Source organism: Zea mays, chromosome 2 (genome assembly GCF_902167145.1).
Source record: "Zea mays cultivar B73 chromosome 2, Zm-B73-REFERENCE-NAM-5.0, whole genome shotgun sequence".
In the NCBI taxonomy this organism is placed as follows: domain Eukaryota; kingdom Viridiplantae; phylum Streptophyta; class Magnoliopsida; order Poales; family Poaceae; genus Zea; species Zea mays.
This window is the reverse complement of record NC_050097.1, coordinates 152,398,813-152,413,005: the sequence shown is the minus strand read 5'-3', so window position 1 is coordinate 152,413,005 and position 14,193 is coordinate 152,398,813. Positions and strand designations below refer to the sequence as shown.

The following is a 14,193-nucleotide window of genomic DNA, read 5'->3' as shown; positions in this document are numbered from 1 at the left end:
AACTAAATTAAAGCACCTGAGGTGGAGGTGGAGGTGGCGGAGCATGTAATCCCCACTGAGGCATCGGCGGCTGAAACTGAGGGAAAACAAATGGTTGTTGTTGTGCCTGCTGTGGAAACCAAGACTGTTGCAAATATAATATATTAGTTATAGAACCAATATATTAGTTGCTGCTATTGCTATTGCATGACTTGTGTAGCGAACACCATCCAGCTCAAGAGCCCTTATTTGATTTTGAGGCAGCCTTTGTGAAGCTCGTGCATGATGGAATCTTGTGTTTTCATCAGCTTCCTTAACCACCTTGAATATCCCACGTTGTTTCCAGTAGGCAGCACGAGCTCTGATCTGAAGTAAGAGCTTCTCACGACAGAGGGAGCGGAGGACTGTCAAGAAATGCAATTCCTCGATTAGATCAAGTAGTTTCATAATAAACTTGCAATTGTTAATAAGGAATGGTGTCTGTTTGTTTTTTTGACCATACCTTAAGAAGGAAAGAATGTGGCGGTGACAATTACCTACTGGAGCTAGAGCACGAAGAAAGCAGAGATGTTGTACACAATGGAGGTGTCAGTGTCGTAGAGGCATTAGAGCCGCTCGTCGTACTCGTCCGACACCACCTTCCCCTGCATCTAGCCTGACCAGCCATCGAGCACGAAGATCTCAGCGATGCGTGCAGCATAGGCACCGAGGAGATGCAGAGAAACTAGAGGGAAGCAGTGGCGGAGGACGGAAAAAATTTAGGTATGGCTCGGCGGACGGCGGAAGCTCGGCGGTCGGCGTGTCGCGCTCGCGGACGGATCTGCTCGGCGGACGGACCTGCTCGGCGGATGGCGAAACCGGAAGGCACAACAGCTCGACAGACGGAGGGACATGGACAGGCAGACAGTGGCTCGATCGGCGAACGGAGGCACAGGGGCAACGACGCGTGCTCGGGCCGAGCGGACGACGGGTTGAGGCGCGGAGCTGCTCCTGCTCGCCTTCTCGGGCCATCGGGCGAACGGCGGACGGCGCGCCGGAGTCGCGGAGCGGCTCGGTCCGAGGCTCCAAGCCCGAGCGGACGGCGGGCGGAGCGCCTGAGCAGTGAGCAGCGGAGGCGCGGAGTCGGCGGAGAGGCTCGGTCCGAGCCCGTGCGGACGGCGGGCGGAGGCCGGAGGCGCGGAGCTGCTCGCCTGCTCCGCTGCTCGGGCCCTCGGGCGCTCGCCGGACGGGCGGACCGCGGACGATGGCCGGAGAACCGTAGCCGCGGCGCGCCGGCGCGGCTCGGGGCCTCGGGCCGAGCGGACGGCGGACAATCGCCAGAGCCCAGAGGCGCGGACGGTGCCGCGGTGCTGGGACCGTTGGCTGCTCGTGCGGTCGTGCCCTCGGGCCTCGGCGCTCGGCGGCGGACGTGCGGGACGGCGGACGGCTCAAGCGCTCGACCGGCTGACTGATTAGGGTTTAGAAGCTGGGCCGGATCTTTTTTTTGTATGGCTTGGGCCATAATAGGCCATAATGGGCCCTCCGCCCCTGGAGGGAAGGGAGAGAAAGGGGGCGCTGCGGTGCTGCGGCGGCGCTCGACGCCGACAGCAAGGAGCGCCGCAGCCGTTTCCTTCGTCGCCGTTGGGCTGGCTGCACATCCTATCCACCATCGGCGGTAGAGAAGGGAAAAAAGGTAACCATGCATTTAATGAGATTTTGATTTATTTGGAGAAGGTTTTCGCAAAAATTACATAAGACAAAGCCCCACTTTGATTTTAGTTGGATCAAATAGAGTGGGCTAACTAAAATTTAGCTCTTATGCTTTAGCCTCCTAAGAGAACCAACCAGGCTCTAACATTTGAGAACCAGCGAAACCAAAGGGAATAGCAAGGAGATTTTCGGCCTTGAGTCCCCTTCTCCTAAACATGTCGTAAGAAAAATTTACTTTCAAATCTAGAGTACACTATAATATGTGTGCACATTGTGCTTCCAAAATGCCCTGGCAGATCGGCCGGTTTTAAATTTTTCTTGTGGAAAATAATCATGGTCATAATAATAAATAAACTACATTTTAGAATGACTAGATATGTGCCCGTGTGTTGCCACGAGAGTTAAAAATCCATATAAAACATAGATATAGAACGACAACCGTCACTATGATATGAAAAATCCATATAACAAAATATCATCTTAACACTAATATTATACTCTAAGTATAGACTGAATGCTCTGGTATCTATTTAGAGTCGAAGATTTAATTGGGAAAACTTGATTAATCATTCACTGAACACAACAAGAACCCAATTTGGAAGGACGAGAAAGAACTAAATGCACATGGTTCAACTCATCCTTCCGAATTGAACATTCATCAAAGCTAGCATAGCATACCTACATGTATTAATAAGTAGGTTAAAATAGCTCAAGCAACTTGGGAGATAAATAATGTACTCCTGTGAGTGGCTAACACGACATTTGGTATAAGTTTCATATCCTTATTTTTCACATATGAGCATTCATATCTGCTAGTTATAAGCAGCATGTTGTAAAAGTGTTGTGGAAATAATTGAGTAAATTTGACGGTAATTGATAGTTAGTCATCATTTCCTATATATTGTGCACAAAGAGAAGTATGCCTAAGAAACTAGGTATATCTATTAAAAACTTAACCAAGGTTTTAGTTTAAGAACACGTGCAAAAATTTGCCTCGACAAGGACTTGGACTTGAGGGTCTCTAAAATTCCATTTTCTAGGAGTATATATGCAAAAATATGTGCGATAATGTTTGAAGGAAGGGATTCCTAGAATCGCATCATTAAATCAAATGAGCTCCACACAATCCCTGTTTCATAAATATTAATGTCAGCAATAAATAGTTAAACTTCTAGCATGTCTTGTGTTGCACAAGCTGAAGCACGTATTCAAGCCGAACAAGCAAATAGACACAAAAGTGTGAAGACCGCAAGACGAGAGTCGACGACGGGTGGTCAGAATTTGTCGGAAGGAGTCGGTAGATCAGATGTGACGGTAGAATATTTACGCCACTCGATCAGGGATCGGTGGCACTGACTGATCCGATCAGGTCCAGATCTCTCCCAAACCGAACAGCGGAGCGAGTCGCCTCACCGGCCCTCTTGCCAACCAACGTCCCGAGGGGATGGGGGCGTCAGACGAGGACGACGGAGCAGGGGAACGGGGGCAAGCGTTATGCGGGGGCACGACATCACGGTGTCCATTTGTTAGTGAAGCGCTTGGTGCGTTGCAGGTCCTTCTAGAACGCGCGCGTGACGCGGGCCAGTTTGCTCACACACCATGGAGAAGAGACGGGTTGTATGGCCTTATGACGCATGGTCCGAGGATGTGGCTGGGTTCACACGTCATTAGGCATAGCGTTCCTTAGTGCATAGTGGCCGATAGCAGTTGTTGGGTAAGTCGGCTTCGATGCTTGCATGCAGCGTGAGTGGAGGGAGCCACGAAGATCCAGCTAGATATGGACAAATGGACAAATAAATTTCTCGCCCGGGAAGCCAGGAGTAGGAGGACCTAGGGGCTGGGGCTGGCTGCTGCCGATGCTCCCGTATCAGACAAGTTGATGTCGTGCACGTTCTCACAGCCGTCGGCTACGTCAATACCAACATCTACGTACCTAGTCTACAGTCGTGCCCGTGCGTTATGAAGGATGACAGTACGGCTTGCATGTAGCGTGAGTGGGAGGGCAGCTGTATGCCTGCATGCAGGACGCCATAACGAGAGGCGAGGTGAGTGGGAGGGCAGCTGCATGCATGCCTGCATAAGGGGAGGCGGGGGGCACTTTTTGGTCTACATTAGCTTCTTAATAGTTAGTAGAGATAAATGAATCCAACAAACTAAGGTGGTGTTTGTTTCATTCAAGGGAGCGCCAACGATGATGCAATCAGCTCCCGCTGGTATTTGTTATGTTGCATGCATTAGCGCCATCCATTTGGTAAACATGTGTACTCACCTTGGGATCACGTAACAGCACTAGAGGAGGGGTAGTGGTCTTACGCCTCGATCCCATAGGGTCGTAACTGCACGCGCCGTGATTTATTACGGAGTCATCCAACCAAACACCGAAAAGGGATTGGGTATCGACGTGAACCACCACGGGGCATAAAAACACGAACCAAACAGCTCCTAAATGTAGCAAGGAAATTTGAAGAACTGTTAGACTAGGTGATTGCATATTACAAGTTTGAACCTTAAGATGCATGTGCACCGTTGAAAAAAAGAAACGAACGAGTATTCATATTGGGCGCACATTTGAATCCACAGAAAGAATAGAAACACAACCGTGTTCATTTCTCTGCACAATCTGCATTCGCTCCCGTTCCAGCTAAACAGATGGCCGACATCACGGCTACTTGTTACATCAGCAAATGCGAAATTTTATACGGTATTTGTCACACACAGCTTCTGATCGGCAATGGAAAAACATAAAATACGCTATTGCTTCACCTGTATACGTAGCGTTCATATGGTACACAAAACATTAAACCGTCAGGCGTCACTGCTGTCGCGCTCCTCGTCCCTCAAACTTGCCAGTCGTTTGCTCACAGGTCTAGATGGTGCTGATATCAACTTTGCTCTTAACAATTTGGAAGGCAGGAGTAACCCAGCTACCACAGTTGCACTGTATTCCTGACCAGTTGAAGTATCCCAACCGAGCTCCACAGTGGATGCATGATAGCTTTCCCTCCAAAGCGCCGTCTTCTACTGCTAGGTGAACAAAGGCGCAGGTGAAACCATGTAAGTTTTAGTTAACGAAGGATGGGGCAATAAAACCGTGCTACTAAGACCAAACAGGGTGTGCAATTGCTCAAACATCAAGTATATTCACTTATTCAGGTTTCAGTAATAAGGTGACCTAAGCATCATACTCCGTATATGGGTTCAATAGGAACCAACCATATGCGCAGGACTTACATGGCTTTTTTTTTCTTTGCACAACACAAATAAAAATTTCATCAGCCATACAGATTCATACTCCAAGAGGAAGGTAATAACATCAAGCCTACCTGGAGTCATCCATTTCAGAGGTTCGACAAACAAAGATGAGCAACCATGTTCTTTGTTGTTGTATGGATGACCACTCTTTCTTCGGTTCCAATCAAAGCAAGATTCACCCTCACCAGGAACATGACTTATAACATTGCCCTCTACAGCAATAACTCTCCTGCATTTCCTGCAGCGGTAAGCTGTTTTACGTTGCTCAACCTTTGAAGAATCTTGACAAGAGCCAGACTCTAGAGAAAGGCCAGGGTCATCTTCAAACATATAGCTGCTTATTTTCTCCCCAGATATGTAGGATTGGCCTGCAAGAGAAAATACATGCTAGGTTACAGAATACATATACATGTTTGTTGAAAATTTATAAAAATCGAGATTAAAAGGTACTTCCGTGCTCAAGGTTTTAAAGTCGGGCAACTAGTCGACGACTAGTCGAGAAGACGGTGCAGAGGTGATAGTCAATCTGAGCGACTCGACTTTCTCTGCTAGTCGCTCGACTCATCGACTAGTCGTAGCAGTTCAATCGGGCGACTTAGGCCTAAGTATAAAAATGTGAGCCCCTAGCCATCTCAACCCTAGTAGGTAGGATGCTAATGGACAGATTTCCTACCTTATTTTGGACGCCTTCTGTTGTCCACTGCTTGGATCTCATGCTGGAGGATATTGGGAAGATAAAAGAGTTTAGTGGCTGCATTGCTAAAGCAAAGAAGATAACCGGATATATCTATGGACATGGAAGGATTCATGACTTGATGAGGACCAAGACAAATGGTAGAGATCTTGTGAGGCATACAACTACTCGGTTTGCAACAGCTTTCCTAATATTAGCTAGTATGTGGAAACAAAGATAGGGGCTAAAAGCTCTCTTTGTTAGTGATGAATGGTGTGAGAGCAAACTGAAGAACACTGATGGTAGAACCAGCGCTGCGCAGTTGGTAGGAGTGTTGCCTAGGGCCTAGGGGCTCGGCGTGGAGCCTGGGCTTTGGGCAGCGCCGTTGTGGCATGGAAGGAGAGGGTTTGGGAGGATCTGGATGGCCCGAAGCAAAACCTGAGTTGCTTCTTGCCTAAAATCTTTATTGATATGAGTTAAGCTTATATATCCCATTACAGTTGGTTGATCTCCTAGAAAATAGGAGATCCATCGAACTATCTCTTATTTAATGAATACCTACTAGGAAATAGGAGATCTCTCTAACTAACTCTTATCCAAAGGATATCCTTCTCTGCTAGAGATATTTCCTAACTAATCCTCCTTATCCATGTGCATGTATACTATTCCAGTTATAACATCTTCCCCTCCCTCCAAGAACAGCTCGTCCGCGAGCTGAACCTCCAGGTATTGCTGCTTGAACTGAGGCCGCTCCAAGATGTCGAGGGCATACTGGCGCTGGTGGAGGAAGAGACCCTGAGGCCGACGCTCGGTAGTAATGCCGAGGAAGTGGTGAAGAGGCCCTAGGTCCTTCATCGTGAACTCTCGCTGAAGGGCGTCGATCGTGCGTTGTAGAAGGTCCGCAATTTAGGGCTCGTCGCCGCGCCGATAGATGAACAGGGACGTGTCCGACTTGGCCTCGACGAAGCCGATGGAGGCCAAGTAGGAAGCAAAGCGACTGTATCAGACTCATGAAGCGACTGTACAGAGAGGGCAAAGGTGAGAACGGCCCAAACGGTGGCGAACTTGACGACGGGGCTGAAGGTCTCGCCGTAGTCAACTCCGAGTCGCTGGGTAAAGCCCCGAAGGACCCAACGAGCCTTGTAGCGGTCGAGGGAGGCATCCGAGGTCAGCTTATGGCGAAAAATGCACTTGTCAGTGACCACATTGGTGACTGGTGGACCAGATCCCAGGTGTGGTTGGCCAGCAGGGTCGTGTACTCCTCCATAGCACGACGCCAGTGGGGGTCGACGAGGGCAGCGCGAACGGAGGAGGGGACCGGGGAGGCGTCTGGAGGAGTGTCAGCTGTCAGGATCAGCCGGTTGATGGAGCGAAGAACATCGGCTGCGCGGCGAGTCACCATCGGATGGACGTGCCCGAGGTCACGGTAGATGGCAACCGGGTGGTACACGGGAGGCTCGGTGCGGGTTGACGGGTCATCAGGAGCCGAGGGAGTGGCTCGCTCGCGGTGGTGGTTGACGAGGCTGGGGTCGATGAAGCGAGTTGCGCTCGTCGACGGGGCCGGTTCAGCGGGAGCCGAGGCCCGCCCGCGGCGGTGGTAGACGAGGGCGGGGTCGGCGAAGTGGGCTGCGCTCGTCGACGGGGCCGCGCGTGGCACTGGTGGGGTCGACAGGGCCGCACATGTCGCTGGGAGACGCGTGCGGAGGCATCGAAGCCACGTGTGGCACGGGTAGAGGCGCGAGCAGAGGCGGCGGAGTCACGCATGGCACGGGTAACGACACAAGACAAGGTGTCTCGGCCGCATGCGGTGCGAGTAGAGGCACGAGCGGTGGCGTCTGAGCCCAGGGAAGGGCGGTCGGGAGCGACCGGGGTGGAGGAGGAACCGAATTGGACTCAAGGAGAGGGTCGAGATCGGTGGGTGGGGAGGAGCCAGCAAGAGGAAACACATCTTCGTCGAAAACAACGTCATGAAAGATGAGTATGCGGTGGGAGACGAGGTCAAGACAGCGATACCCCTTATGGTCAGGGGAGTAACCGAGGAAGAGGCAGCGAGTGAAGCAGGGTGCTAGCTTATGGAGAGCGATAGCGGAAGTGTTGGGATAGCAGGCACAGCCAAACACGCGAAGGTGGTCGTAGGAGGGGGTTGCGCCATATAGAGCAAAGTGGAGAGTGGGATGGCTCACCGCCTTCAAGGGAAGGCGGTTGAGGAGATGTGTAGCATTGTTCAGGGCCTCTACCCAGTAGCTGGCAGGGAGAGACGCCTGAAAGAGGAGGTAGCTGATCATGTTGGTGGTGGTGCGAATGATGTGTTCGGCCCGGCCGTTCTGGGGAGAGGTGTAGGGGCACGAGAGACGCAACTGAACGTCGTGAGTGAGGAAGGAGTGAGAGGCGGTGTTGTCAAACTCTCAGCCATTATCACACTGAAGCGCACGAACCGGGCAATGGAACTGGGTGGAGACCTAGGCGAAGAAGTAGGTAAGGGTGGAGAAGGTATCAGACTTTAGGCGCAAAGGAAAAGTCCAAAGAAAGTGAGAGAAGTCATCAAGAATGACCAGGTAGTATTTGTAACCAGAAAGGCTAAGGACAGGAGAGGTCTAGAGATCACAATGAACAAGATCAAAGACTTGAGCAGCCCTGGACGTGGAAGTGAAAAAAGGAAGACGAGAGTGACGGTCGAGCTGGCAGGCATGGCAAAGATGCCCAAAGGAACCCCGACTACAAGAGATGTCAGAGCGGCTGAAGAGTTGAGACATCACGTCAAATCCAGGGTGACCGAGGCGACGATGCCAGATGGTGGAGGTTGTGGTGGCAGTAAGAGCATGGGGGGAGGCTACACCGGTGGGGGTAGTAGAGGGCAAGTGAATAGAGTAGAGGGGGCCAAAGCTGTCACAGCGAGCGAGCACGACACGAGTGGGAAGGTGGTGTATGGTGAGCCCCCAGGGATCGAACTCCATAAAGCAGTGGTTGTCGCTAGTGAACCGACGAACCGAGAGAAGGTGATGAGTCAGATTGGGAGCAACAAGAATGTCGTTAAGGTAGAAGGGTCTCAGAAGAACCGATGCACCTACTGAGGTGACCAGGAGGGCGGAACCATTCCCCACCACGATAGAGGGAGGATGTGAGGGATGTGGAGGATGGGAGTGAGATAACGAGCTAGTGGTAGAGGTGGTGTGGAAGGAGGCATCGGAGTCGACCATCCAATCAGTGGGGGAGGGAGGAGGTGGCGAAGGCACAATGTACGAGGAGAGAGCCAAGGGATGGGAGGGAGACAACAAGGTCTCGATCGTCAGGGAGGTAAGCATAGCTCTGGGAAAAACAAGCGGCCCAGACACGCGGTTGCCCGTCGTGGGTAGAGCTTGACGCAATACATGAGGAAGATATTTAGGGCTCGTTTGGTTTGTGCCCTCCCAGGCAGTTGCCTACCAGGCAACGGATCCCAGCCCCAGGCGCTCAAAATCGAACGCCTGGGAACGCTGCCTGGTGGCCAAACTTGGCTAGCGCTCGAAACCAAACAGCCCCTTAATGATTCTCAGTGTCAGCAAGTTTCCTTTTGAAAGCATGCATCTGGTCTATTGGTCTACCTAAACCACACATGGGCAACTAACTGACACTGTTTTCAGTGAGAGTAGTCAAGGAGAGACCAAACAAATAAAACATAGAGAAAACCCCATCAAAACTGTAGAAGGCCTATTAACTCAAACTTATGTGACAACAACTCGTAAACACCACTTTAACCAAAATGGATCAGGACTAACCTAATAATTTCAAGCGGAATCTCTTGTACAAAGGACTTGAAGTATCAACTTTGAAGCCCATTTCTTCAAATAATTTCAGCTGCAGGGCACAGAATATTCAGCTAAGCAATAAACACTACATAGTTCATATGCTGCCAGCAGATCATGAGCAAATCTCACCTGGTCAAGAAAACCATCGTTTGGGCACGCCGACTCAGAAATCTCCTTCAGAGCTTCTAATGCTTCTGAAAAAAAGCAACATGAGTAAAATTCAATTATAGATGAAAAGATACATGTGCTCTTTCCAGGAAAAGAGAGTTCAGACCTTCAAGAGATTTCTGTTCTGCTCTCATAAGATAAGCAACAATGATGGAAGCGCTGCAGTAAATTTGAAATCAACCATGAATAAATATACAAAGATGCAAAAGGGAGTTGACAGTATTACACGTGAACAGTCTTGTGCTAACCAATTTACTAAATAGAAACGCTACATTGTTTTCCAATTCGCAATTGTCAAACAGGCATCGGCCTACTCCAAGTGGTTTGTGTCACAACTCACAAGCATTCAGTTCTTATCGCAAGACCAATTGGTTTGGTCAAAGTTCATATCTCCAAATCGCATTCGTGCTGCTATGTTATTACTACCGTGCCGAACCTAATGCCATTGTTAAACATGACTGCTCCGAAGTAGAGATCCTAAATGTACCCACAAAACGAAATCGAAAATGGCAACGATCCAGATGTCCTACCTCCTCGACACCCCAGCAAAGCAATGGACGAGGACATTCCCGACCTTCCTGCCCTCATCGATGAACTCAAGGCAGGGCTCGAGGCGGTCGAGCAGGTCCGCCTCCTCGGTGTCCCGCAGCGGCACGGCCATGCGCGTGACCCGCAGCCCGTGCCCGGCGCGCTCCACCACCCGCATCAGCGTCCCCGGGGGAACCGCGGCAGTCGGTGCCGCGCCCTCCTCGCCGGCGACTACGCGGAGGACCTCCTCGGTGGGGATCTCGAGGCCCGGGCGGCAATCGGTGATGAAGGAGATGGAGGCGGAGCTGACCACGGAGAGGACGTGGGTGAAGTCCGGCGTGGAGGAAGACTCCGTGAGGGCGGCAATGGCGTCTTTGATGCCGCCGAAGTAGAGCCGCTCGCGGACGAGGTACGGCATGGCGGCGGCCGGTGGAGGCACAAAGACCGCCGGTGAGAGTCAGTGAAATCTGCCGAGTAGACTAGTGGAGGAAGAGTGGAAGACCTAGTTTTTTTTCAACAATCCTGAGGCTGTTAGGATGCTGGATTAAAGCCGTTTTGACTGCAGAAAAAGCAAAAGCGGGTGAATTAAAATCGCAGCGAACTGTGTGGAACCGATGGACGAGGAGTCCTTACATCAACAACGTGACATCATCTAACAACATGGGGTGCATATAGAGCAAATCTCCTCTTGTCTTGTCTTTGCCGCTGGGTCGTGTTCTATACGTAGCATCCTGCCTGGCTAGCTCCATAGAATTGAACTGAATGGAATGGAAATAAAAGGCTGGCTGTGTTCTTGCACCTTTCACAGACAGCCTGCTGCTTTTGTCCATTTGTCACTGAGTTCTAATTTGGATAATCTAATATTGACCCAATCCACATATGTTGAGTTAGATTAGAGTCAATGCTGTTGAACACCAAAAGTGGCGGATGGTTCGGCCCTAGGGCCCGGACGGTCCGCGACCTCCCGATCAGATCAACTCAGGTGATTATTCTTATCTCGTGTGTGGTTATCCATTTAATCACGTGTGAGTTGTTGGCTATCTCCTAGAACAGGTCCAGACATCCTCTCCTATAAATATAAAGGGGTATGACCGATTGAGAACCACCGAATACATTTCCATCGAATCTATCCACTATATTTACTTTTTCTGCCCTAGGAGTAGATGTACCGTAGTTATAGTTGTAGCCTTTCGCATATTCACATCCACCCCTATTCGACTCTACGTCGTCTAGATCCGTCTTGATGGTCTGCCGACCCCAAGACGACCCTAGGATCTTACCCCTCCCGGGGGCAAGATCTAGTTGTTCATTCATAATACTATATCTCGGTTGTCTCTTAATTTATAGGTGACTCCATGTCGTTTGGGGACGTCCCGGGTGGCCTGTCGACCCAGAGTGCCCTAAGATCTCTCTCCAGGGGCAAGATCTAGATTCCAGCAAGGAGGAAGACGACCCTGCGCCATCGTGAACCGCCCGACCCTGTGCGCGGATCGTCCGGTGCGACGCAGGGAAGGCGCCGCTCCTGCACCTAGGTCGCGGACCGTCCGGCCCAGAGCCACGGACCGTCCGCGCCACAGAGGGCACCACTAGACGATACACCCCTAGTGATTAGCGTCCGGATCGGCGCCAACACACTTTTTGGTGACTCCGCTGGGGAACTGAAAGAGAAATAGGGTTAATATTTTTCTATAATTAATTTTGGTGGTTGATCGTCAACACGAACACATGGACTAACTAGTTTGCCAAGAATTCATGTATTACATGTGCATAAAAGTTCAACACAAACCAATAAATATTCAAGTTAGGGACCCAATTCAAAAGGAGCAAAAGGGACTTGAGTGTGCTGTGGTCTGGCGCACCAGACAGTGTCCGGTGCACCAGGACCGTACAAGGGTCAACCAACCACTCTCGGGAAAACACAGGTGCGCTCCGCTATAATTCACCGGACTGTCCGGTGAGCCAGCGGAGCAATGGCTACCTCCGCGCAACAGTCGACTCTGACAGCAGGAACAGTGCAGCACAGTGCGTGGCATAGGTCAGAGCAGCGGGTCAGAGGAGCACCGGACTGTCCGGTGCACCACCAGACTGTCCGGTGCCACAAGAAGACAAAGGCGCCAACGATCAACGGCCCAAGAACCCTAACGGTTGGGTGACGTGGCGGCGCACCGGACACTGAACAATAAGTGTCCGGTGCGCCCATCGACAGCAGCCTCCCCAACGGCTACCTTGGTGGTTGGAGGCTATAAATACCCCCAACCACCATAACTTCAAGCATCCAAGTTATCTGAACATCACATTCAATACAAGAGCTCTAGCATTCACTCCAAGACACAATACAAAAGATCAAATCCTCTTCGAGTCCCAAATTCACTCCAAACACTTAGTCTTTTTATAATTATGCAAAATGGGCTACAATTGTCTTTTTACAGATATTGTGGATGATTATTCTCGCTTCACTTGGGTATTCTTTTTGCAGGAAAAATCTCAAACCCAAGAGATCTTAAAGGGATTCTTAAGACAGGCTCAAAATGAGTTCGGATTAAGAATTAAAAAGATAAGAAGCAACAATGTGACGGAGTTCAAGAACTCTCAAATCGAAGCCTTTCTTGAGGAGGAGGGAATCAAGCATGAGTTCTCTTCTCCCTACACACCTCAACAAATGGTGTTGTGGAGAGAAAGAATAGAACTCTATTGGACATGGCAAGAACCATGCTTGATGAGTACAAGACTCGGGACCGGTTTTGGGCTGAGGCGATTAACACCGCCTGCTACTCCATCAATCGGCTCTACCTTCACCGAATCCTCAAAAAGACATCATATGAACTCCTCACCGGTAAAAAGCCAAATGTTTCATATTTTAGAGTCTTTGGAAGCAAATGTTTTATTCTTGTTAAAAGAGGTAGAAAATCTAAATTTGCTCCAAAGGCTGTAGAAGGCTTTTTACTAGGATATGACTCAAACACAAGGGCATATAGAGTCTTCAACAAATCCACTGGATTAGTTGAGGTTTCTTGTGACATTGTGTTTGATGAGACTAATGTCTCCCAAGTGGAGCAAGTTGATCTTGATGAATTAGATGATGAAGAGGCTCTGTGCGTCACGCTAAGGAACATGTCTATTGGGGATGTGTGTCCTAAGGAATCCGAAGAGCCCACACAAGCACAAGATCAACCGTCATCTTCCAATCAAGCATCTCCACCAACTCAAGATGAGGAACAGGCTCAAGATGATGAAAATGAAGATAAAGAGGATGAACCACCTCAAGAGGAGGACAATGATCAAGGGGGAGATGAAGTTAATGAAGACAAGGAAGATGATCAAGAAATATAGGGTCAAAGACCGCCACACCCAAGAGTCCACCAGGCAATTCAACGAGATCACCTCGTCAACTCCATCCTTGGTGACATTCATAAGGGGGTAACCACTAGATCTCGAGTTGCACATTTCTGTGAGCATTACTCTTTTGTTTCCTCTATTGAGCCATACAGGATAGAGGATGCTGTTGGGGGTATGCTTCGTAGCCGAAGATCCTGAAGAAAGAAACACCTTCAGTAGATCCTCTCAAAAGCAGTGCCAAAGCTATCACCTATGAAGCTTCGACATAATGACATGTTTCAAGACGAAGGAGTGAACCGACTTAAAGATGAAATGACCAATAAACTCATGATAGTTTGTGTCATGATTGTAATTGATCGTGAAGGGCATAAATGTAATTTCACACAGGCTGCGCCCTATGCCTATAAATAGATGAACAGTACCGTACTGTTCACGAAATCTTGTAATCGCTCGCGCGCAACACTTGGATTTTTGCCTTCTATCAAGCCGAAGGTATAAATGTAATTAAATATCATATTTAAATATTCAAGTTTGTATAATGATAATATATAAATGATATTATTATGTGCTTATTTGTGTTTATCTTTCATGTTTCATATGTTTCATCTTTCATTATCCCATAACCGTAATCATGAAGGTACGCCCTTCATGACCTTCGTCCGAAGATCGTTATATCCTAAGGGAAATAATGCTTCGAAGGACGAAGGACATTAACATTTAATACTTCGTGTTGCCTTGTTCTTAACTCTTAGCATTTGAGAACAAGTCCCCAACAGATGCACT

The 14,193-nt window shown here is 49.5% G+C and overlaps 1 protein-coding gene across 4 annotated transcripts; it reads right to left on the bottom strand.

Moving 5' to 3' along the window:
* Window positions 1-4,194: 4,194 nt before the first annotated feature.
* LOC100191164 (putative inactive dual specificity protein phosphatase-like) lies at window positions 4,195-10,837 on the bottom strand. 4 transcript variants are annotated; one of them, XM_008668773.2, is made up of 7 exons: window positions 10,708-10,837; window positions 10,077-10,633; window positions 9,653-9,705; window positions 9,508-9,572; window positions 9,349-9,427; window positions 4,992-5,288; window positions 4,195-4,692 (listed from the first exon to the last, which is right to left on the bottom strand). In XM_008668773.2, the coding sequence occupies exons 2-7, from the start codon at window positions 10,490-10,492 to the stop codon at window positions 4,535-4,537; spliced, it is 1,068 nt and encodes a 355-aa protein (XP_008666995.1). In that variant the 5' UTR covers window positions 10,493-10,633; window positions 10,708-10,837; the 3' UTR covers window positions 4,195-4,534. The 4 variants fall into 4 exon arrangements, with proteins under 4 accessions (XP_008666995.1, XP_008666996.1, XP_035820347.1 ...); XM_008668774.2 differs by having other exon boundaries at window positions 4,195-4,689; XM_035964454.1 differs by having other exon boundaries at window positions 10,077-10,816.
* Window positions 10,838-14,193: the final 3,356 nt, after the last annotated feature.

Excerpts from the sequence above, each read along its gene's own strand:
- LOC100191164 (XM_008668773.2), bottom strand. The coding sequence starts at position 10,492 with ATGCCGTACCTCGTCCGCGAGCGGCTCTACTTCGGCGGCATCAAAGAC. Across the intron at positions 9,573-9,652 it reads AGAACAGAAATCTCTTGAAG|AAGCATTAGAAGCTCTGAAG; the intron begins GTCTGAACTCTC and ends GCTTTTTTTCAG. Across the intron at positions 5,289-9,348 it reads ATTCCGCTTGAAATTATTAG|GCCAATCCTACATATCTGGG; the intron begins GTTAGTCCTGAT and ends TTTCTCTTGCAG.